General features: G+C 40.2%; 2 protein-coding genes across 2 annotated transcripts in view; one reads left to right on the top strand and one right to left on the bottom strand.

Moving 5' to 3' along the window:
* SEMA3C (semaphorin 3C) overlaps positions 1 to 11,432 on the top strand; it is a 183,207-nt gene extending 171,775 nt beyond the window's left edge. The window contains exons 16-18 of the mRNA XM_019543640.1: positions 1,917 to 1,984; positions 5,951 to 6,081; positions 7,619 to 11,432. Of these exons, the coding sequence (XP_019399185.1) occupies positions 1,917 to 1,984; positions 5,951 to 6,081; positions 7,619 to 8,032 (613 nt within the window). The 3' untranslated portion in view covers positions 8,033 to 11,432. The remainder of the gene's footprint in view (positions 1 to 1,916; positions 1,985 to 5,950; positions 6,082 to 7,618) is intronic.
* Positions 11,433 to 13,517: 2,085 nt separating this feature from the next.
* CD36 (CD36 molecule) overlaps positions 13,518 to 25,510 on the bottom strand; it is a 70,810-nt gene continuing 58,817 nt past the window's right edge. The window contains exon 16 of the transcript XR_002102604.1: positions 13,518 to 13,529. The gene's annotated coding sequence lies outside the window, so the exon portion shown is untranslated. The remainder of the gene's footprint in view (positions 13,530 to 25,510) is intronic.

Below are 25,510 nucleotides of genomic sequence, written 5' to 3'. Positions count from 1 at the left end.
CACTCAGCAAAACTGGTGCCTCAGGGATCTATTGAGCTTCTAATCTATTTAGTCATTAGCACATAATTGAAAAATGAGTGTTAAAAATTCAAGCAACATCTGTCTGGCTGAGAGTTTATTAGCAGTGAATTTTTGCACTCACCTTCTTATAATAAATAATAGCATTGCCTTTTGCTCTTCAGTGGTTGGAATCTTTACAAAGCACGTGTGACTTTTCCATGGAGAATAACAGTTCAGGTTTGCAATCTTCATTTATTAAACACTGTAAGTGTAGTTGAAACCAAGACATTCTACTGAAGTACTGATTCTAATGGTCCTCCAAGCAACTTTCTTGATTTCTTTGTGTGGTTGCAGGTTTTTGATTTCCTAGCACACTACTCTAAATATCAGGCTGCAGGGTAAGCATTATATAGAAGCTTCTCCAGCACTCCTTTTGAAGTTGGGCTCTTGAACTCCTGGAATTGGGACATATGTGGAGCCAAGAGCAAGAGAACAAGCCAGGCTCAGTGAAATGGATACTGTCTTGTAAGGGAGTAAGCCCTATATCATAGCTTAGTTACTTGCTCTCAGTGGAGTGGAAGCTTTCTGATTGCACTTTTGTCCATTCATTTTCTCTAATAACTAGTAAATGTGGGTGTTAAAAGATGTGTACTTCCCCTGTCTAACTCATGGTGCTTCATAGAAAGCACCATGAGTTAGACTGACTCCTTAGACCCGATAGTTGTTTGATGTTGGGTTGGGAGAGTGGGGTATCAGTTCTACTTTGGAGATGATCCAGGGGGAGCTGTGTGCCTGCAGCTTCTCTCCCTTAGCCCTGCCCTCCCTCCCCCTGCCAGCTCCAGTGCTGTGTGGAGTGGGAGGGAAAGGAAGGGGAGGGAGCTCAGGCTAGGGTTTGCCCAGCCTGTGCTGGAGTGGGGGTGGGTGGACTGGAGGTGCAGTGGTTCAGCCTGAAAAGGAGCACTAGAGAGAGGCCTAGATAATGCTTAAGGTGCAAAATGATAATACAAGCACTGTACTGGGAAGTCAGAACAATACAAATTCAACACCCCCGCCACCTTTCCCCAACCCCTGCATGAGTAAAAAAATCCCTAGAGGTTGTTTTCTGTACATGCTCAGAAGTGCTTTGCTCTAGATAATACTGATCTGCTTAGCACTAAGCTCAGAGGAAATACACAAAGTAGGCATTCTTATACTATTTCACTTCCAGAAAGGGGTTCTCCGAGCACACAAAAAGCACTTTGAAGAATAGGTAGGAGCTCTGTATTTCATCCAGTATCTCAATGGTTACGATATCCATCCAGGATGTGAGAAGCACTGATTTAATTCCTTGAGGGGATTTGAATCCTTATTTTCCACCTCTAAGAATAGGTCTATAACAACCAGATAGATGATGAGGAAGGGGGGTCATTTTCTCCTATTGAACTTGTTCCACTTTTCATGTCATAAATATTTGTTGGAAGGATATTGTGCATTATACTTCATAAATTTCATAGATTTCATACACATTAGGGCTGGAAATGACCTCGCGAGATCATCTAGTTCATACTGAACAATTATGGATAATATGCCAATCAACTGCAATCGTGCTTAATAACATGAGGTTCAAAATGTTTAGACTTTTTTTCTTTTTGTTTGTAAATATGGTCAGGTTTACCACCCAGGTCTGTTCCTGTTGTTCCCACAATACTGCTGCCATTGTCTTGTAACTTGTCTACCCCAGTGTTGGGCTTGGTAAAAAAGGGAGTCTCACTCCATTGATAGAGATGGGAAGAGGATCTGGACGTTAGTGTTCTTCCAACTGTAAACTATATTCACAGCCACTCATGAAAACTGCTACTGATATTTGATCTGGTAAAAAGCTTATTTACTGTGTGTGGCCGTCTTGGATTATATTCTGTATTTCCCGAATATTTCAGGAGAAGTCGGAGACAGGATGTGAGACATGGAAACCCTATGACTCAGTGCCGAGGATTTAACCTGAAAGGTACTGTAATTGAAAGACAGACACACTCTATAAAAAGTACTTAACTCATCCTGTATACCACGTATGTCATTTACTGGTAATGCAGCCCAGAAAGCGGTCATTTTTCAAGCTTGTCTTAACTTTTTTTAGCAGAATTTCCTAGCACTTGATATAAAATGTGCCTTTATAGGATGAATGACTATGTTTATGAAAACAAGAAGCTAACAACACTGACTTGAGCTTAGATGTAGGCTAGTCATGGGCTGGCTCATTTGTTCCCCCACATGAATGCCAAGGCCACCTAACTCATCTGCCCTGACCTTGAGCCTAGTAATGCTGAACATTTGGGGCAGGTCAGTGCTTTTGTATATAGTCCTGTACAATTATGTGGGGCATAATCTGCATCACAGTAGGCATAATCCCAAGAAGCCCCATGACTGTGATACCCCTGTAATGCACAATCCCCTCTATCTACATACCCATACTGAGGGGGGAGTATATTATTTCCTGCTCTATTAGTCTAACCAGTGAGGTGAGACAGTGAAGCCAAGGCTCTTCCCAATCCCAGCCTCCTTCCCATGTACTACACCAGTCAAATACTCCCTTATCGCTCATCATAGCCAGGGTCACAATCCAAAGAGGCTGGGAATTTTCCTATCCTGTATGACTGAAAAATGATGGTGACAAACGAGCTCTCTGGAAATCATACAAATTGACAGATTATATTAGAACTATTTTCCCCTTATTTCTATGCTGTTTTGAACTATACTTCACTTAGTACCAGGGATTTTGTAGTAAAGCTGATTGGGAATTTATCTATTCAGTTATTTTCTGGCAAAAAATACCAGTTTCTCAAAACCAGAAATGTTGGCAGAAACCTATTGTTTTCAGTGACAACTTCTTTGCGATGTTCTCTTGGAACAGGATAGGGGGCTCCTACAGACTTGTGGGGAGCCTGCTGTGATGCGCTGGAAATCCAGCATGTCAGAGTAGACACAATTGATCGCGTCTGCTGGAGCACGGACATTGACACACTCTGGCAGCTAGTCAGTTAATGTGCCTGGTGCCACATCCCAGAACACATGTAAAAATGCCCTGCGCCTTTGGAAGAAGAGCTGTTTGAAAAGCTAATAATTATGAGTGGGGCATTCATGTGGGTAGTGAGGAACTCACATTCAGGTCCATACTCCGGATGAAACAGTAGGGCCATTTGACCTGAGATGTGCCCTTTGGACTATTGGCTAATTTAATGTGCATCTCCCACATTTTCTTGAAAAATATTAACACATCTTATCTTCAGTCTGATGGAAAACAAACACATTTTGAAACCTTGAAATTTTTTATGAAACAAAATTCATGTTTTCCAGCCAGCCCCTGTAAATGTTAGTTTGGTGCAGGTCTTATATAGGATACAACTAAATGATGATTCAGCCATTTTCCATACTGTATTAAAAATAATAAATAAGATATGATTTGGACTCTCTCAAAACATAATTCAGGATTTATGCCACTTTATAACAAATTAGCACAGTGAAAAAAAACAATGAATTGCCATTAAAGAGACAAAAGATCTGTGAGTCAGACATATTAGAAATTCATTGAAATTTAGAACAAACCAAATTTTTGAAACAAAGGCATCATACCTGCTATGTTCCATGCCTCAGCATTCTTAATAGGTGAAGCATTAACATTTTTAAACAATGCTATTCTTGAAGCAGAGTGTGAAGCACAAATAGGTTTCTACAATCACTTTATAGATGATCTGTAAAGGCTTTTAGCATTGTTAAATTAATGTTAGCTTTTAGGACTATTATGTAAAAGCATTTGTTCTGGTTTTTTTCTCTCTCATATAAAGCACATTTAAAAAGTAATAGTAGTATGCATTAGATCTACAGATAAATGTTTGAGAAAAGGATAGAAACATTTCTATTTAACAGGATTGGGAACTATAGAAAACCTTTAGAACCATAGGAAACGTATGTCTTCAGGTGATAAACAGAGACACAGACAGATGCTCATACTGCATGAGGGATATTCCTGTAAGATCTGTTGCACATGTAATCCAAACTCTTTGACTCCGCTCTTGCAATGAGATGCAAATGAGTGTTGTGGCCTGCCCACATACAGATCTTTGCCTAATCAGCCTTTGAATGCACTGTAATTCAGCACTCTTTCCCTAAAAATTACAATATTATTCTTAGCCAATGATTTTTGGTGATATTCTTTATTGGATCAAATGTATATTGGGAAGGGAGACAAGCTTTCAAACACAAAATGAGCCTTCCTCAGGTCACTTTGTGTCTGAAAGCTTTCCTCAAATCTCTCCAAACTATAGATTTGGTCCAACTGTTGTTGTTGTCAATACAACCTCTGAAGTATTTGACAAAGTGTACTTCACAGACCCAATGAAAATTCATTCATCCTTTCCTCAGTGATTTAGACTCCAATTTTAGGTATGACTTGGTAAATTAGCATAAAAGTTGGGAGCAGACTTACAGTTGCATGATCACATGAATATATGATTATATGATTTAACCATGTACATATCTATAATGTACATATAATCTATGATTTAATTTAAAGGGTTTTCCCCTCTTTTTTAACTCTTACTGGGCACATCAACACATGCAATTCATTTGAAACAATAAGATCCAGAGCAGTTTGAGTTGGGGTAAACTACTCCTGGGTGGAGCATCTACACATAAGCCCAGAACAGTAATATGTTGAGCCAGGGTGGAGCAGTTTACACCCAGGCCACTCCTGCCCTGCTTAGCCCGGGCTGGCCAGAGGTGTTGGGGGTCAGCCCAGGGCTCTCAGTGGCAGTGTTGGGCAGCGGTGGGGCTGATTGGGGCACAAAAAAGCTGAAAGTGCAAAGCCATGTGTCCCCCTGCTGCCAGAGATGGGCAGGCACAATTTACACCCAAGGTCAGTGTCTCCATATCTGTTTAATTGCAGTTAATTACCCCACTGTAAGATAGTACTGTCTCCAGCACTACTATTTTATGGCAGTGTTAATTAGTTTACTATGGCTAATATTGATGCATGTGTACACTTTACACCACAGCTTTACTCTTTACTCCTCAGCAAATTAGTCTACTCAGTGTTAAGTACACATGTAAACACGGCCACTATTATCTCAAAAATAGAAATTGCATTTCATATGTAAGGTAATGTTAAAATATAAAGGTTTGGCCAATATTATTATATGACCAAATTAATTTAAAAAAACAGTCTGAGCACCTGTTAACTGTAACAAGCAATCATTCATCTCTGAAGACTATAAAACAGTACAAGTCTGGGTGATCAGGCATGCTCAATGTCTGCCAAAGTGTTGCTGGAGTGCTGTTCATCAGTCATGAGTCTTTAGAAAGGTGGGCATTTTCATTGCTCTCTAATCTGATCATTGCATTTTAAGTTTAGGGCAAAGGCCTGCTCTTGCTAGGTGAGTAACTGCTCTTGGTGGATAAGAGTGAAAGAAGTCTAAGAGAAGATAGCACATTTAAGCACACATGCAGTTTACAGCTGTAAGCCTAGCCACATCTGCAGAGCAGTGGCTGTGGAGCAGCAAGAGGCTTGCTAAATAAGTTTACCCTTGTTTGGGAACCCTTGGAAAGGTGCCGTGCTCTGTTCCTGTCTTGGAGCACTAAATCAACTGTCATCTCCTATTATAGAGTGCAAACAGGGGAGGACCTGCCCCTTAGAAATGTATACAGATACATTTGCTATATACTCAGCAGGCACGTGTCCTAATTTCTCAGAACAGACTGTGCTCACAGCCTTCTCCAAACTTTATTTCTTTTCTTATAATGCTCTTTGCCCTGAATTACTGATTCATAGACATCATCAGGCTTTGCATCCTTGAACATCTGTGCTTCAGCTGAGTGGTGCTTCAGGCTTTGTTGTCGGTTTTGCAAACATATTTGCTTTTTAAGGAAGAATCAAGCATCCATCCTATGGTGGCTTCATCTACCTTATCTTGCTTTCTAGCATACAGAAATGCAGCAGAAATAATTCAATATGGAGTGAAAAACAACACCACCTTCCTTGAGTGCACCCCGAAATCCCCCCAGGCTTCCATTAAATGGCTTTTACAGAAAGACAATGACAGAAGGAAAGAGGTAAGTATTGCAATGTTGAAGTACCAATTGATATATGAGGAAAACTGCATTCAGTCAAATGGCTTAGACACGATGGTTATGATGTAGTTTGGTAAAGTATCATGAACACATCTTAGTGTTTGGGCATAGAGAAGGCCAGCTTTCATTATAAATTATCCTTGAGGGGTTTTTTAGAGTCATAAGACAGGCACCTCACTCCTACTGACTTTTTAATGGGAGCTGACTAAAATCCAGGAGCTAAGCCTAAGTACAAAATAAACTTATATTGTGTTTTTTTGGGGGGCAGGGGGAGTGGGGTATGGAAGTTTTCATTAGCAAGATATTAATTTGAGCTAAAAACATGGAGGCAAGCATTTTCTTCATAGTGGTGGAATCGTATTTTCCTTTACTGCATTCTCCAGGGCTTCTTTCAGGAAAATTGTTTATGGGGAGCGTGCCTTCCTTAAGTGATATGAAAAGGGAAAACTATATTTCCATTTCAGATCTAATACACTATGAAAAAGGACCTTCTGTTATAAGGATGTCAGCAAAACGGTGCCTGATGTTAGTTATAAATAATAGAAAGCCTTACCCTCATGACAGGCAATCCTTTGAAATGAGAAGGAGAATTTATAAACTTTTTATTAAGTAAAACATACCATTTCTCAGATGCACTTTGTAAAGGATTAAATCTTAATGCATCACTTCTCACTCAAACAAAATGCTACAATATACAATATGAGATAGAGTATGCTACAAATAGAATATGCTGTAATAGTGAAGGGAGGACATCAGACTCAGTTTGTTTCATTTCAGCTTAGCCGAACTTCTGTAAATTCTGCAAGCCTTTGCTTGAAAATCTGGGTTGGAAATTTCACAAGAAAAAACTTGCTTATAGCAGATTTTTGTAAAGCATGATGTAAAGTGCAGTACCAAATTATCAAGTCACTTGATAACAGCATGGTGAAAATTTCTCTCCAAGTATCACAGCTCTGAAATCAGATATTCAATGAGGTATTAGTCTTTGGTGACATTTCTCTAAATTGCTCCAGTACTCAACACAGAATGTTCTTTCTTGATTTCCCATGTCCTGTGGGAAGGCCCCTGAGGAAAATAATTCTGTACAAAATTCCCCTCCCGTACCACAGCCCAAGCAAGATGTAGAAATGACATGGGAAGTGCAGTGAAAGACAGCCCCTGGTTCTCAATCTCTCGCACTTTCTTTTTATCAAATGTCATAGGGGACCTTCTACATTTATAGCGACAGCAGAGAAAGTCTCCTTCTACTCATCTCCCCTGCGTGAAAGTAATGGAGACTTCTGTCTTATGTGGCTCCTGAAAGGAGCCCACGTTTGGGCCTGTAGCTTGATCTTCTCAAATGCAGACAGTCACTCTTGAGATTTGTGAAAAAGAGAAATGTTTAGGCAAACTATTAAAAGAAGACATTCCCTGGAAGAAAAAAGAGAATCACTAAGGGGTATTACATTTGCCTTATTGTATATAATGTACTGCTCCATCACATTTTTTAGGAAGTGTATTTTGCCTTTTGTTCCTCTAGGTCAAACTTAATGAAAGGATCATTGCGACTGAGCAGGGACTCCTCATTCGCTCCGTCCAAGACAGTGATCGAGGACTTTACCACTGCATTGCAACAGAAAACAGCTTCAAGCAAACCTTGGCAAAGATCAACTTGAAAGTGTTAGATTCAGAAATGGTGGCCTTTATGACTGATAAGTGGTCCCCCTGGACATGGGCCAGTTCTGTACGAGCCCTGCAGTTCCACCCAAAAGACTTTGTTGCAGCTTTCAGCCACTCGGAAATGCAAATGATTAACCAGTACTGCAAAGACAGTAGGCAGCAAGGGCAGCAGAGAGATGAATCCCAGAAGATGAAAGGGGACTATGGCAAGTTAAAGGCCCTCATCAATAGCAGGAAAAGTAGGAACAGAAGGAATCAGTTACCAGGATCTTAATTTTTGCTTTGGAGGATCAAATGACTTTGTCTTCACCGTAGGGGGCTTTTTTATGTCTGCTGAGAGCGTATTTTGAGGAAACAACGTGATAAAAAAGTAAAACTAGTAAAGCAAGTCTGAGAAAAAGATGTTTCTCCCAATAAAATGCAGTGTAACGTTACATCTAAAGATAAAGGTTAAGAGCATTTCTTTGTGCATATTAGCAGCATGTATGAATATATATCTTAACCCAGATTCAGTGGTCACATCTTGACATTTACATGCGTTTGGAAAGAAAATAAAACTTGATGCATTAACTTGCAACCCTGGAACCGAGCAGAACAGAAAAGTAAAGAAAGAATTTGGGTTAAGATAGATGTTCCAATGAGAGTGTTATGAAGGTAACACCTTGCACCGCATTTGCAAATACGAGTTTCTAATTGTTTACTGTTCAATACTGGGTTTACAGCTTTTACACATTGTACAAGTTGCGTGAATGCATGCAGCAAAGGTGCTGGCAAAATTAAAGTACAGTAAAAGAAGTGGTTAATTCAGAAATATACAGAAGGTCCAATGAAGGAAAAAGTAGGACAAAAAGCAAAGTGGGCTTGTTTTTATATTTTATTCAAGAAACACTGAGTGTAGTTCACAGTATAAATTGTAATACATTAAAAAGTTTCTGGGATTTAATTTACAAAAACCTAATGCTCATATGGACTTCAAATAGTATATTATTATAACAGTATATTATAATAGTATATTATGTAACAATATACCACTTTACAAGCAGTACAAATCTAACATGAGAATGTTGGTTAGACATCTAAGTCACTTAGGTAATTCTGAAATGTTATCTTTCCAAGACTTGCAAGTGACCACAATACGTACTGTACAATATACACTCAAAAACTCCATCCAGTGATTTCATTTAAGGTGTCCCAAATGATTAAAGTTAGAGCTGATTAAAAAACATGTGGAGGAGGGAATCAAGAATATTTCAGGGTTGTTTTTTTAAAAGGTATGTTCAACGTTTTCCAGAACAGTTATATTTTTAAACACTTTACAAAAGTGTTGGGTTTCAAAAGTTTTCTGTTTTTCTTTTTACCTCCATTCTTCTTTTTGACTTGTTTTTAACCCTTGTCTCTTTTGCTATCAAGTTATTGAAAAGGGAAGGAAAGAGGAAGGAGAGAAAAAAAGAAAATGAAAACAATATTTTACCAAATATAGGGTATTTTTAATATACATTTTCATTTTTAAAACAATTTTTTCCGGAAGCCTCTACTGAAATTTGGGCTCTATACAATGCTAAATGGTTAGAAACATGGTGAATATCTGACGGTTTCTCTTACCATTGATCTGATGTGGCTCATCTAACATAATTCAAAAAAGGAACAATTGTGTACGGTACCACAGAATGTCAAATTTTGGATGACAATATTTTATTTTACAATAATTTTTAAACAAAATAAGCTAATGAAATAAATAATATATTCAGCTTAGCAAAAAAAAAAATATTATAAGGATTGAATAAAAATAACTTCTGAACCTAGAGATGAGGATAATAATTTTAAATGAATAAAATAAAATTTAAATAAGATGAGGATTTGAAATACAGCATCTATTTATTGTTATGTTAACTTTATTGCTTTTAAGGTTGCTAGCCAAAGTGCTTTGGGCATTATTCTGATCCCACTTCCATTGGTTTCAGTCAGGAGCAGCTGTGCTGAGGGCAATGAATCTACTTTAGATTGGCACCAATGTGATAGAAATCAGAATTTTGGGTGCAGTGGTTTCAAACTGATTTCAAGCTGATACATGTGGTATCAGGCATATTGATTTTTTTGCTGTTCAGTGCAGGAAGAGCTGGGAAAATAGGCCCTGATTGAGCATGTCACTTAAATATGAGTCTAAGTCCCATTGACTACAATGGGACCACTCACATACTGAGCTGCATATTTAGTGCTGTTTACTGGTTCTGGCTTTGCTTGAAAGGGATGGGATTGCTCATGTGAACAGTTACTTAAGGGATTTTCTGAATCAAGGCCTATATGCGTATTAATGACCTGTGTATACTGGTATCTGAGGGCCTGATACAAAGTCTATGGAGGCCAATGGGACGATTCACCATTTGCTTCAGGCCCCAAGAACTGGCAGAGCAGAGTCTACAAAGATTAAATAAAAATAATATGAAAAATGAAAAATCAGGTTTTTTTCCCCAGGTGTCTTTCAGTGCAGCAAGTCTCTGTATCTGACCATGGGAGACTCCTGAAGAATCAGCACTTACGTTACAAACCAAAAAGTTATTTTGGGCTCCACACTATAAAGCTACCTCCTAGATTGACATTAGTGCATATACTCTGTATGCTGCAGTTGTTCTTCCTAGTTTATCCAGCACGTTCACTTGCACAATTAGTATAATGTTAATGTCTTTTTTGTGAGCATCATAATTGCTTCCAGATGAAACATGGCAATTAATGGGCATATAAGGGTACAGTTTATTTCTTTGAATAGTTGAAAAGAGTAATATTTTAATATGCCCCCATTGGGCCTCAAAAATCATAGCTATGTTATTTTCTAACAGAATATTGGCAATATGGGATTCAGTTTTTAAAAAAAATCAGCCTCTCTGAATTTCTTATGACATAAAATAATATTTTTTAAGCTGCTTCATATCCAGTTATTATGGTATGACTGTTTAAGGGATTACACTTAAACTAACATTTTCTGCATACAAAGCATATATATATAAGCTTCTGTTATTGTGTACTAGTCCAAACTTTTATGCTTTAGCAGACCTCCCCCTATAGATTAGCTAGGGATCAGATTCTCAACTGGGATAAGTCAGTGTAACTTCTATGATGCTTCAGTGATTTGCACTTGCTGAGAATTTGGCCCTAAATGTACAGAATAGACATACAATTTTTATTTGTTAAAAGTTGTCCTCCCCCCTCCTTGTAGGTAACACAGATATTTAGGACTGTAATATTGTTTGTCTTATTTAATACCTTTCTATTTTGAGGATTACTAAATAATGTATATAATTTTATTCCTTAAAGAAAAAAAGAAAAAAGAAACACCTTCTAGACCTAACTTCTCCAAATGTAAAGTTCCCCAAGTTCTTTGTCAGTGTAATTTTTGTTGCTGTTTTTATTTTGTGTAGTTTGTAAAGTTCGCTGAAACCCTGTTTTAACATTGTATTCCTTGCAATTGTTAGTGCTGTAGATATGCGTGTTTTATTAAGAAAACACTTTTTGAAAAGTATAGGTATGTGTATAGCTCCTAGCATGATGAAGCTGTCATTACAGTGAATATTCATTATATCTTAGGTAAGAAAGAACAAAATGTAGTTTAACACAGTGCTATTTAATTGGATACCTAAAATATTATTTGCCTGACAAAATAAAAGTGTGTTGAAACAATCTCAGAATCAGTTTTGCTTTTTCATTTATATAAAACCAGGAACTTTATTGTTTCTCAAAAGAAGACCCACTTCATTCATTTTTGCAGTGAAAAACATTGCTTGGGAGGTTTCAGTTTTTATAACACACCAGCGTTTGCCCCCCTCACAGAGTGCCAAAGCCTAGATCTTTTTTTTTATTATTATTATTATTATTATTAGAACATTTTTCTTTCACAACAAAAAAAAAAAACACTTTTCAATGGAAAGTCTAAATGAATAGAAAATTTCTGGTTTGTTCCAAATATCCCGATTTAACAACAAAAAATTAGCAGTAAAGGATATCAAAACAAAAGGCCAAAAATCAGATGGTAAAAGTTGTTTTGTTTGCTTTTTATTTAAATGGAAAGCTGTAAGCATTTCTATGGGATTTTTTTTTTTAGTATCCTCATTTGGTGTGAATTTCTTCATATCATATATGTAGTATTTTTCAACAGCTCTGCATAAGACACAGCCCTGGAACTGGAACTCCAACATCTCCATGCCTAGTGTGAACTAATCTGGCCCTCACCTCTAGCACACTCATTTCTCCATTCTGTGTAAGCACTGGCTGTCACAAACCCATCAACAGGTTACCGCAGAAGCCCCAAGAAACAGACCACATTTATCCTGGGATAACTCTTTATCCCCACAAGCTTCAGCTCCACTGCCCTTATACTGGACCTCACAGCTGCAGCAGAGAAATCTCTGCCAGCTCCCAGTGGCTTCCCCTTGGACGCGAAAGAATTTTAGATCCTCCTTTCCATAGAATGGATTAGCCTGGAGTATCAATCACCCTGAGATCTCTTTTTGTCACGGACGCTCAGTAAGGACATAAATTAGCAAAAGGATGTATTATATAGGAGAAATAATGGCACAAGAGAAACTGACCATATAGTCTGAAGACAGAACACAAATTCAAGTGAAGTTGCTTACCCTTGCTTACGGCCTAGCCCTCTGAGAGCCCTGCCAGTATTTACAGAGATCAGCCTTTCTGATGCTCCTGCCAGCCCTGACCTCCGGGGAATTAGACCTGGTCTTTAGATTTTTTCCAGGCTTTGAGAGAGTCCATCTCATAGACAGCCTTTCCTGCCTGGTGCATCTGGAATTCCTCTGGCTACTGGCTCATTTTTTTGAGGGTTGATTTTCACGTTACAGGCTGATAATACCTTGGGTACCCACCCTAACAACAGCTGCTTCTGCCTGCGATTGGGAGTGGCAATTACTACCTTAACACAATGGCAAGAGATACTCCACAGTTTGGCCTGCTTCCTTCTCCTTAAGTATTCATCCCTCTATTACTTTGGCCAAACCATATCCAAAATCATACAGATGTATAAAGATACCACAACTTCATCCATACAGTGATAGAAGCGACAAAAGTGAATACAGCATTACATTGGCTTTTCAAGAAAACCATACACCATATCAGTAAAATAAACACAGGAAAACCTGCATGATACCCTACAAACACCTCAAATTATAGTGGGACTTGTACCAGCTGTTCAGCTTAGATAGCTTCACATTCCCTGCTCATACTTCTCCTCCCAATACCTGCCTATTTGTAAGGTTGTAGAGACAATAGATATCCCAGCAAGCCTGCTGTCCAAAGCATCCTTAAATCTGTATCCTTAAATGCATCAAAAATAACATTTCTAGAGAGAAACTGTATCCTTAAATGCATCAGAAGTAGCATTTCTAGAGAGGCTGCACAAGGGAGAAACAAAAAGAGAAAATCTACCATTATGTGGTTGCAAGGAAAAGGAGGTTTCTTATGTCAATACAATAGTACCAAATACTGTTAGCAGTGGACTTATCAAACAAAAGAACCAAATTGGGTTCACCAAATCACCTAAAACAATGCAAGTGAATTTGACCCTTAATTGAGGGGATCTTGGTTGATTTACAGTCATGCTGAATTGAAATCTATAGTCTCCCCTCAGATTCCTTGCATCGCAGCTTCTGAATTCAATATACATCTGACCCTTTTGGCCTCTTTTTAAGTGCCCCACTCCAGGACCTGATATTTGAATCATCATCTCTCAGGACTGAAATCATATGATTTTTGCCTCTCATACACAGCTTTGAGCTGCAGCTGTCTGGCATAAATGGCAATTACCTCAATAGATCCAGTTTCAGTTCATCATCTACATTTCACTTCCCTCCAGAAGTGCTGGCTATTGTTAACCAGTCACCAGACCGACTTCTCAACTCAGTGTCATATTCTACCACTTCACGTCTTGAGTCTTGGCCACTGTGTGGAAATGACTGCAAGATTCATAGCACTAGAAAGAGCATAGGTGCGAGGGAAAGAGGGGATCCTGCTTCTACTGCTGGCAATGGGGATCTTTCCATTGTTTTAATGGAAGTGAAATGAGGTCTGAGGTCCCATACCTTGAACAGCTCAGCAGGCAGAGCACCCATTAACTTCAGTAAAAGAATTTCAAGCAGCCAAGTAAACTGGCCACTGAGCATTTCCTCTACACGGTTGCCTTTCTACTTTGATTTTTTCTATACCCCTTGGAATTGGTGAATTTCTGAAGATGGAAGAACTCTTTTCTACTATTAGCCAACTGTAGCTCACTATAAGAAATCAAAATGTGCTATCACTTAACAAACTTAAATCTAAACAAAGGCCAGAGATTTAAGGATGCTTTGGAGCTCTGAGCTCCTCCAAGAGACAAATTCAACACAGCTGGTTCAGCAGTCGACATGTAATTACATTAGGGCGATAGACTGTTCTGTGTCCAGGGTTCACTATCTGTAGCCCACAGAGCAAACAATGTTTTACATTTTCTCAGAACTGTATCAGCTTCATTACATTTCATTTGAACACCAGGGTCATAAATGAAACCGAATGTTTGTGGAGCTTTGTATCTGAGGAGGTTAGGCCAGGAGAGTTTGAAGGCTTCCGACATTTTTGAATACCCGAGAAGTTCTTGACGAAATCTGGTCAGAACAAGTAAAAAGCACATTAAAGTTTGACAAGCGCAGTCTCTGGGAGGTGTCTTGGACTCTTCCCCCTCCCTTGATCAAACAAAGTGCAGCATGCGCAAAAGTAAACAACAAGCACATTTAACTTCAAGCCTGCAGCTCTCACGGACAGACGGTCTTCCGAGAGCTGGAACCCTTTGCTCCAGTTCTCTTCACCATTACCCCACTATTTTTTCCCCTTTCAAAGGCCCCTCATAGACAGAGGTATGATGTTTGCTTCCAAAGTTATGCATCTCCTCCTTTGTCTACGGTACCATTTGTCCTTCTGGACGTAACTCAGTGTTGACAGAAATAACATCAGCATTCTCTATAGTCTCTTTCTAAAACACTGCATTTATATGGTGCTTGGCAGAGTAATCTTGCATCAGGTTTAAACAAGCAAACAAACAGGAAGAAAGCCATGCAAACAGACTGAAAGTGCAATGCAATATTCTAGAAGAAAAGTCCTAATATTTTATGTTGCTAGGGTTAGAGCATTTTGTATTGAATACTGTATTTTTTCATTCTTTGACAGTTCTAGATCTCCTGAATCATCTCCCTAAGGGTAAATCCAAATCTTAATGAAATAAATGTCTGTTCACCGACTACAATGAAAGTTTCCCCTTTTCTCTCCCTGTTCTTGAGAAGTTTTCATGCTTCTCTCTGTTTCTGTTGTAAATGTTTCTACTTGTTTCCTTCCATAGCTCTCTTTTTTTCTAAGGGTCTTCCCTTCTTGTAGGCTTCCTTCTTTAATCCCTTTTCCTTCCTAATCAGGTAGTTATTAATCCCAACAGTGCTAATTTACTTTAATTACATATCCAAGTTATCATACCACTCTCAACCCAATTGCCCATTATAACTTGAACAGCTGCTGCATCTCTGGGAGGATATTCCCTACTTTACTGAAATTACCCTTTTTGTGCCATTTTTTATCAACAAGCTGAAGGAACCACTTTCAAGGAGCATGGAGCTTTCAGGTCTGTGATTAAATATCAAAGCTGTGTTATTGCCTTAAATGTATTCTTATACCTTCCTGGTGAAAAGACCTTTTGAACCAAAATTCAGTTCTGTTTTCCTCAGCACAAGAATATTGCTGTCATTTATTGTATTATACTGGAGCTACAGAGCATGACTTGCTCCATGCCTGTTACAAGTTTCCTGAAGAAAGCACAAAATGGATTGTGTTGATTTTGTTGGGCATTTTAGATAATGTGGTGGTGGTGTCTGGGGAAGCATATAAACAGATTAGACCAGACCAGTTAAACTATTTAAGAATAGACTATGTGAATTATACTGGACCAATCTGATTCTTAGGGATAGCTAGATAATCAGAATGGGCACAATTCAGATAAGCATCCAAAACTGCAGATAAACATAGTCTAAACTATGATGCACACACAGATTACTACCTCTTTTCCTTATAGCAGTGCTTTCCAAAACTCTGGTCCCAGCAGACCACTGTCAACCCTTAAGATCTCTGAGAGGCAGCCATGCAGCCTTTATCATAAAAAAGTTTTCACTGAACAAGCTGGAAAAGTACCTAGGACCTTCTGGCACAATCTATATACCAGCTGTGATTATTTACTGCAAAAACCTAAGACCTTACCTCATTTGTCTCCCTAGTAACATATGCAGAGGCTTCTCCTTTGACTGTCTCTTTTAAAGTAGCGAAAAAAACCTTTACCCCTCTAGGATTTAGGGGGGCACACAGACACAGGGACCATATTGGTCCATCAAGTTACACACCTTGCCTTTAGCAATGTGTGGTGGCTGACCTTTCAGGAGAAGGCTAAAGCAAACAATGAAACACTTGGTTATTTCCACAGTGCTATAGTAGGAGGGAGTATTGCTTGACATCATTTGGTGACCAGCTGATACTATGGAGTATCAGCTGGTCCTGACTCCTGCCACCAGAGCTGTTGTGATGCAATATGTATTGTGGCCAAGAGGCTCTTAGAAAAACTGAAGATTGGTTAGGGAATAACAGAGAAAAATCTGCTTCGCCAGTTTATTCTCTACTATCAAGGAGGCAATCTGTTATTTTGAAAGGAGCTAACAATGCCATGGCAAAAAAAAAAAACCTTATAAGCTGAACAGAAACTTTCCTCCAGCCAACTCTAAAGTCAGCCAGAAGCAATCCTGGAAACTGTGCAAGTCATTTTGTGTGGAGAGCACACCGGTTGCATGCCAAGAATAAATCTCACTCAGAGGGAAACCTTCTGAAGTAATTGCTGTTGACTGAGCTGTTACTTGCTGGTGAAGGCAGAGCAGATTGTAGCAAATGGTGCCATGCCAGCCCAGATGCTGAGTTTACCGACTGAGACCAGCTTTTGTCTTCCTTGTCATAGGCAGGAGCATATTGTTACCCTTAAACCTCAGAAATGTGCTACTTTAGAGCAGGGTGAAAGTACAGATGCTTCCAAGCAGTCACACTCAATCTGGAGACCATAAGTTTATTTCTTGGTATGCTCCAGCTATTTGTGATGCTCTAGCAACCCAAAGCAGCCATAAACACTATTTAACTGGGTGGTTAAATTGGGTTCACAGCTGCTTTTCATCACTAGAGTGTGCAAAGTAGACATAGGGCACCAGTGAAGCTGGTCTGTTACTCTGAGTTTTTGATCAAGACAAAACACTGCTCTGCTCACTACAGCCTCAGACCCCAACCTGCAGCTTAAATAAGTACACGGCACAATGGAATTCACTCTGATTCGGACATTCATGATTTACAACACTTTTCTGGCAGCTGTACTGGAAAAATACTGAAAAAGGTGTTGTCCTACCCATTTCAATTTTCCATTTCTAAAGCTGGGTTCTGCCATTCTTAGTGAAACCTCCCATTGGCATCCCAGTGTGTGAGTAAGCACTCAGTAAGATCATCAGGATATGACATTCTCATGAGTCTCAGTCTCGTTTTCTCTGTGCCAAGGTTTTCACCTTTAAAACCCTGCAGCTCCTTCTCACACCTGAAATGGAATGCTTTATACTCGTTGCAAGTGTGATGGCTATGGAAAAGCTTCTCTTCATATCCTTTTTTCCAGGAGTCATGATATCACAAAAACAGAAGATCTAAAAATGGTTGGATAAGTTGCCTCTTCACTTAACTATAGCAAAATTGGCCCCCATAAGTGAGATTCAGAGGTCAAGACCATAGCCTGTTCTCTAACATTGTTAAAATTTGATGAGATCATGGAACAAACCAATAGTTAAAACATGTCTACTTCTGAGATCCTCTGACAAGTCTTGATTGTAACTGTAGTCATTCTATGCGCTAAAATCAATTTTCTCTTTTCTGTCTTCCAAAAGACTTGATTTTACAAATAAATGGTTCATAACTTCCCCAATTCCTCTTTTACTTTAGCAAAAGTTCTCTCTCATGAACAGTTTTCTTTATTTGGGAAAGAATTCACTGTGACCAGATTTTTCTGTTAAGGGTCAATTCGGTCGTCTTTGCTTCTGCAAGGTTTTCCTAGAGTTGGATTAAACAGTGCTACAACAGACATGCACTGAAGCATCTCTGCACTGAAGCACAGATCAAACCTTCTGGCTGCCAGTTAGACAACTGTGTTTTCCATTTTCCTCTACCAGGGGGCTTGACCCCCAGCTCATGGGCCAGATGCAGCCCATGGATTCATTTCATCTCACCTGCTGATCCCCCATGGGTCCAGGAATTTGGAAATGGTGAAGTGGTAACAATGGCAAATTCCTGGGCCCCTGGAGAGCCTGGTGGGCCAGATAGCATAGTCCTGCAAGCTAGATTGGATGCACTGTGTTGAGACACTGTAGGGCAGAGCCAAGGTGTCATGGTGCCCATTCTGGGCATGCAAGGCCCACTGCACACTGACCCCATGAGGGCTGTGGACCAGCCCTGTGGCACTCCTCAGCTCGCAGGGACAAAACATTGAGCACCAGTGTCTTACACTATGTCCCATAGTTCTTAAAGTAATTGCCCTCCTATTAATCAACTTTGCCTTCCCTGTTGCACATCTTCTTTCCAGCTACAAATAGTTTTTGACGACATTAATATTAAGACAGTTTTAAGGATGTAAGGTTAAAAAAAACCCTCAGTTCAATGTGATGGGTAGGCTGCTTGGCTGTATCCCACCATTTTTTCCTCTATCTTATAGCTTATTTCTCACCGTAAGAATTTCCATTGTTACTAGTATTTAATCACGTGAAAGAGTCCAGAGGAGAGCCATGATTAGAGGACAAGAGAACGGGCCTTATGAAGAAAGGTTGAGCGCCATGGGACTCTTCAGCCTGGAGAAGTGCAGGCTCAGGGGTGACTTCGTGGCAGCCTATTAGTATATTAGGGGTGTGCATCAGGATCTGGGGGAATGCTTGTTCACCACAGCGCCCCAAGGGAAGATAAGGACCAACGGCCACAAACTCCTCCAAGATTGTTTTAGGTTGGACATAAGGAAAAACTTCACTGTCCAAGCCACCAAGGCCTGGAGTAGATTCCTGTCCTGCCTTCCCAGACATGGTGCAAGCAACTACTCTGGACACTTTCAAGAAACATTTGGACATTTCTCTTGCTGGGATCTTTTGACCGCAGCTGACTTCCTGCCCTTTGGGCAAAGGGCTGAACCCGATGATCTTACGAGGTCCCTTCCAGCCTTAATGTCTATGAAATCAATGAAATCTCTGTTGTCACCAGTCCTAAGCATTCTAATTGCACTGGATCATGGTACAGTTTGGTTCTCCTGTTAGTTTACCACCTCTTTGATTATTGTGCTCATCCACACAGAGAAACTAAAAAGAATGACATGAAAGAGCTGGAGAGGTACTCGAAGTTTGGGGTCATTGCTTTTCATTTAGTCAGTCAGGCAATCGGGAGCAAATCAAGATAAATTAGAGGGTAAAGCAGCCCTGACTTCATACTTTGTTACTCTGACAGGTACCATGGACACTAGCACTGATATAGCTGAAGTGAAAAAGCAAGTTTCATAGGATGCATAAGATAGTCTGCCTCCTTTGTATCCCTTGCCCCTTGCATTGCTCACTAATAACTTCACACGGGTAAAGAAGACACTTAGAACAGGTAGAAAAAAGTTGCAGCATGTAAGGCTTGTGCCTTCAAATACAGTGATTTTTAACTTGAATGTCTCTGTAGGCAGGAAAACTTCTTGCTGTTACTGTTTGATTGGGCTGGATGAGAAACTTGTCAGATACCCATTAGACCTCTGCAATAAAAAAAACAGTCAGCAATATCCACCCAATCACTTTGAAACATTAGAAACAGAATCCTGTTTGTAGTTCCCCTATGTATTATTTTCCTCTGTTTGTGTGTCTATCTATAATAAAACAAATTATATAAGATGCAAAATTCGAAGAAATCAAAAGTCCTTTCTTTCCAGATGTCAATCCAGCAATTGTCAACAAAGAGGAGAAATGATACAGGGTAAACAAGTCTCTTTTAAGATAAATATTGATTGATGCAGCTGTTTATAGGCAACTAAACTGAGAAAGCAATACCTCTTCTGGAAAAAATCATTTCACATAAACTTATAATGCTAATTCTGGATGAGAAGCCCCACAAGCTTTTGCAATGAGAAATTGTCACTTGAATTTGGGAGTTATTAGCTTATTATTTTAGGACCATTTTTTTCACTCTTTCATATGACAGTGGGAGCAAAGGCTAGAAGGGGACTGTGGGCTAACTATGAAAGCATTTGGGTGTTACAATACTTTGTGAGAGGAGTTCTAGTCTTTCCTTCTCCCACTTCACTAGGGAATTGAGTCATGCATGCACACATACCCTATTTCTTTCCCTCCTGTCCCTTTTGGCTATGTCACTACTTTAATATCCTTTACCAAATGCAACTGGTCCTCCAAGTGGTGGCAGAAAGCCGTGGAGGACCCAGCCCCAGATGGAAACTGAGCATCCTGGACTATATTAACGATCTCATTCTTCTTGACAGTGATCCCAAGCAGCTGCAGAAGATGCTGGACATCATCTGCAAGGCAGTTGAGTGAATGGAGCCCTGCTTCAACGCCCCCAAGTGCACCTCTCTGCACATAGACTGCAGGAAGAAAAGCACTGTCTTGGACCATCCACCATTACCATCTAGGGCAAGCAAGTGAGGCATCTGAGGGACAACGAGACCTACCTCCACCTGGAAATGCCCACTGGTCACCAGGCAAAGCAGACGCTGGAGGAAATCATCTGTGGGATCGTGAAGGATCCCCACAAGCTGGCCTCATCTCTGTTGGCCCCCTGGTCAGTGCAGTAAACATTTTCCTTATCTCCCACATTTCATTTGTCAGGGAGGCTTGGCAGTGCCCAAGATCCCACTCAAGAAGGTAGACAATGATCTGAAGCAGCTGCTAAAGACGTGGATGCACCTGCCGCTCCAGGCCTGCAACAGGATCCTGCACATCCTCTACCAGCAGGAAAATGCCAACATCTGCACGTGGGCAACCTCTGTGACATCGTGGTGGTCACCCATGCCTTCTGCCTTCTGACCCACCCAGATGAGACAGTGAGCAGCACTGCTGCCAGTGTCCTAATGGAGACCATCTGCAGGAGGATTGCCATGTAGCCTTCTTTCTGAGAGGCTCTCTGGAGGGTGAGTTTGGCCAAGACAGCAAAGACTTCACCTCTCTGTGGAGCCAAACCTGCAATGCCACACACCACCTTGGGAAGCACACTGGCTGCTCCTTGACCTCATCCAGAGACTGCCAGGAGCTGGGATCCTGACTGCCCCAGCCCCTGACACTGGCTGCATCACTGTGACCCTCCACCCAAGGACCTGCCTAGAGAGAGAAAAGACCCTTTACAAAGTGCATCCTCTTTCAAGCTCTTTATTACTGTTTGTATTATAGTAACACTTAGAAGCCCCAAACAATACTGAGGCCATGCCAGTACAAATGTATTATAAATGAAAATCACTGATAAAGTGCCTGACTTAGCAGTTTAAATAAACCAGGCAGGTAAGGGCAAGGGAAACAGAAGTGAATTGATTTCCTAAGGTCTCACATTAAGTCCATGGCAGAACTGCAAACACAAGTCCCTTGCCTCACTTGCCTTTCCCACGCTTTGTACTTGACTTCAGACTAACACAGCTAACGATGCCTCTTTCTGTGAGACAGCCTCACTATTTCTTTCCTGCAGTTCTTCTTCATCCATCATCTTCCTCATCTTTCCTGTCCCCAGTCATTATAGCCTTAGCTTCATTTCTCCTGTCTCAGTGAATCAAGCTACTCAGCACATCTCTCTAACCCCATATAGCTTTTAATATCATTCAATTCACTCACAAAACTTCCCTTGGCCTCAAGCTTTCATATAACAGCTTTTAGGGAGATTGCTTCAGTTCCATGCAATACACCCAGAGCTGATTCACCCACTTCAGTGCAGAAATTATTTCCACCCAAGGGGATTTCATTAAGTAATTAAGAAGGAGAGCATATAAATGCCATTTTCTGTAACAATCTGCAGAGCCAATCAATAAGTGACTGCATCTGTATATGCTGGCAGTGTTTCAGCTCACCAAGAGTTGTCATGAGCCAGGCAGTAAGGAACAGAGCTCCTTTAGCCATGACACAATCTGGTGGTCTGAGGCACGTTTCTGTACACTGAAAACATGTATAAGCTTTGCTGTCATATCAAACCTCACAGGAACAGATTTATGGTCTGCTGGAGCAAGCATGGTGACCAAACAGAGCTGCTGCTCCTGGCCAAAGGCCTGATGAGCATTGGAGGGGTAAAACCTGATTTATATCACAGCTTTTCATAATCAGAAATCAGGCCATGTTCAGTGCTTGAGGACCAAGCTTGCTACTCTTACAGGCCAGTTTTATTCTGTATTTGAAAAAAATCATATTAGCAAATGCTAATGCAGCTGTAAATAGTGGGCTACCTTCTCCTATCCTCTTTCTCCCCCTCTCTCCACCCCCTCCTCTATTGGCTTAAGCCCTTTACAGCTGGTGTTTGCTAACTTGTGATTGTTAAGGGGAAAGGTTTGTCCTGCAAAATGTGTTCATTTCTCAGGAATCAAATGACTACACCAGAGCTAAACAATACGTGAAGCGTACAATTTGTTTTGGACTAACTTCCTTCCAGATGCTGAAAGCTGGTACATTTATTAACTTTTAGCCAAATACCAATTCATACTCCAGGAGAAAAACAGGCACATGAGAGCAAATTGTTTTTCTCCTGGAGCCTTATTCAAAATGTTACTAAATGACAGGTTCAGATCTATTAGTTCCCAACATTTAACTTTGAACCAAACAAATAGAGGAGAGCAGAAGAGCTCTCCAATAGTTTGTGAGTGCTGTCAGATTTCCAGTCAGTAATTCTTCTGAGCCAGTACCTACGAATGTCACTGGAAAGACTTCCATTGTTGCCAAAAATTCATAGGCAAACCTGTCAAGCACACACACAACAATGACTCACGCGGAGCTGTGGAGCCTACTGTTTACACAGACCACGCTACCCCGTTGCTTTAGTTCTGGGTAAACTTTCTCAGTTATTGTTACAAGTCCAACAAACTTGGCAGATCTCACCCCAGTTACACCCAAGTCACATTTTCAAGGGCCATCAGTGCCCATAACAACTAGATACCTAGGGCCACGTATTAATCCACCTAAGTGGATTTGGACATCTAAATCCAAATAGATTTGGATTGTGGACCTAAATCCAAATAGTGGCTCCTATTTCACCCAGCTCAGGTCCCTAGACACTGTTAATACAAAAGGTGCTTTTTAATGACAGAGTTAAGGCTAAGATGATATCAAGTTACAAAAAAGAAATGTATTAATTTTCAGGGTCTGGGATAGATCATGCTTAGGCACCTAAGTCCACTTAGTAATAGTCGTCACAGTGAAGTCTTGTAAGTTTTGATAGAAAAGACTTTGTTTTTAATGCCTAGTTGAAAGATGAGGCAGTAACTGCTGAATGAGGCAGGCTTTTGGGGCCACATGTACCAAGGTCAAAGGCTATATATAGCGTAAGTTGAGTGTGTCCCTCACGAGTCAGTAGTCAAGCAGTAACTTAGTAAGAGCCTTCTGTGTCTCAGCTCCTTATGGAGTGTGTTATATGCGCTCAGTAATATATGCATGTGCTCCTCTCCCCATCTTCCAGATCCATCAGTCAGGCTTGCTTGTCTCATCTAATTGGGTTTGGTCCCCTGCCCATCAACCAGACAGCTTGAGTGTGCTTTGCTCTCAGCAGATAATCCAGACTTCTGTGTTCACAACTTCCTACCAATTAAACATTTCAAACTCATTATCATAATTATCCTAACTTCAATATTTATAATAATAATTTTAAAAAAAACTTAATTCTTGCAGTTTTCTTGCAAGGGCCACGTCTATGCCAAGTTCTATGTATATGGAAAAAACATTTGCAAAGAGATTACTCTCCAATGAAAAGCAATACTGTCAAAGAAAAACCAGAGCCTAAAGTCTAGCTTTCCTATTCAAAATCTATGGAGACAAAACCATGAAAAACTACATTGAACAAAAAGCATAAGAATTGAAGTGTCACAGCAATTGGTTATCTATTTTTGGGCTGGGGGGAGGAACAAACCCCACAAAAATTTATGTCCCTATTTGTAAATATATGAAGGAATGAGCACCCTAATCCCGATGCTATTGCAGATACTCCTATGATGCATATCAATGAGAGAAGATTTATTTATGTGACCAGAGTGTTTCCCCTCTTACGTATTAGACCTAGATCTGACAAATAAGTAGAAAACCATCATATATACACACAAATATTGTAAACAAAAAGAAATGTCAACATTTTTTTCACCAAAAAGCAGTTGTTTTAAGGGAGACAAACCCTTTTTATTAGAAAAAATTCAACTGGGTGTAGCAATGGAAAAGTGATTTTTAAAATTGTTATTTCTATATTGATGTCTTTCCTCAGAAGTCATCCAAGACAGTGAAATAAGGTGTATTGGATGAATGGACAGATAGATAATCTAGACAGAGACAGACAGACAGATAGATGAATGGATGTTGGGTATAATTGGCTTTCAGTTCTTGGATTATTGCATAAGGCGGTGCCAGGGATAACTCATATATAGCTCCTAGGATGTGCAAACATGAGATCTGTCTGCATTCAAATAGTTTATAATGTGTCAGAAGCCAAAATGCAATTCTGTAAAACACACTCCTAATAATAAACAGCCTTTATATCTTGTAGCCTGTATACACTAACAGGAAAATACAGACAAATTGTGCAATTATTGCAACATTACTATTATGTATGAGGTGATGTTGCAATATTTTTTTTACGGACTAGGGTTAATTCCAAAAAAAAATCAGGGCCTATTTCCAAGTGGTTCCACCCTAACTGAATTGCAGTGAAGCAATCCTGTAATCCTGCCTGTATATGCTTTTAATGAAACACATATCTTAGCTTTAAATCTTGTGTTGCCATCTAGTGCTCACTGCATAAACTGCTTATTAAAGCTTAATCATGGAATGCTAGTAGCAAAAAAGTTTACAAATTCCAAGGTCTTTGGATTTCATCAGCACAATGTTTTGTTTTTATGAAGAAACCTTGGAAAAGATGGTGCATGCAAGAGAGTTTTAATCTCTGTTCTCCTTTCCAAAATCTTCAAGGTTTAGCTTTGCAAAGGAACAGGATAGACTCAAAAGGTATGTCCAGACAAGCCCACGTGTGCCTCTTGCAGCATCTCTAACTCCTTTGAGATGCTGCAAGAGGCACATGCAGGAATGAGAAAATGTTCCCCACAAGGAAAAATTAGACCCCTGGATATACAGGGGTCAAAAAAACCTGCAGAGGAAAAAAGCCGGGCAGGAGGCAACCGGAGGCTGCGTCCTTCACAGAGGCTTTCTGGTTGCAGCCAAAGCATCTTTATGGTTAGTTCTCACCTTGGTGCTCAAGGACTTCATGCAGGGCAGGCAGCATGCCAGCTGCAGGCAGCTGGACCCAGGCTCCACTGCAGGTAAGTAAGGGGTGGGGGGGCTGGAGGAGTGGGGAGGGGACCATGGAAGGCATCCCTTTTGGCCCTGCCTGCTCCCCCAGCCCCCTGGATCCTTGCTCCCCACAGCCCCAGACACTCCTGAGCCCCACCTCCCGATCCCTGCCCTGCCTGACCCCATCCCCCCCA

This window comes from Crocodylus porosus, unplaced genomic scaffold, assembly GCF_001723895.1.
Source record: "Crocodylus porosus isolate Cpor-Errol unplaced genomic scaffold, CroPor_comp1, whole genome shotgun sequence".
NCBI classification, from domain to species: domain Eukaryota; kingdom Metazoa; phylum Chordata; order Crocodylia; family Crocodylidae; genus Crocodylus; species Crocodylus porosus.
This window is presented reverse-complemented; position numbering and strand designations above follow the sequence as displayed.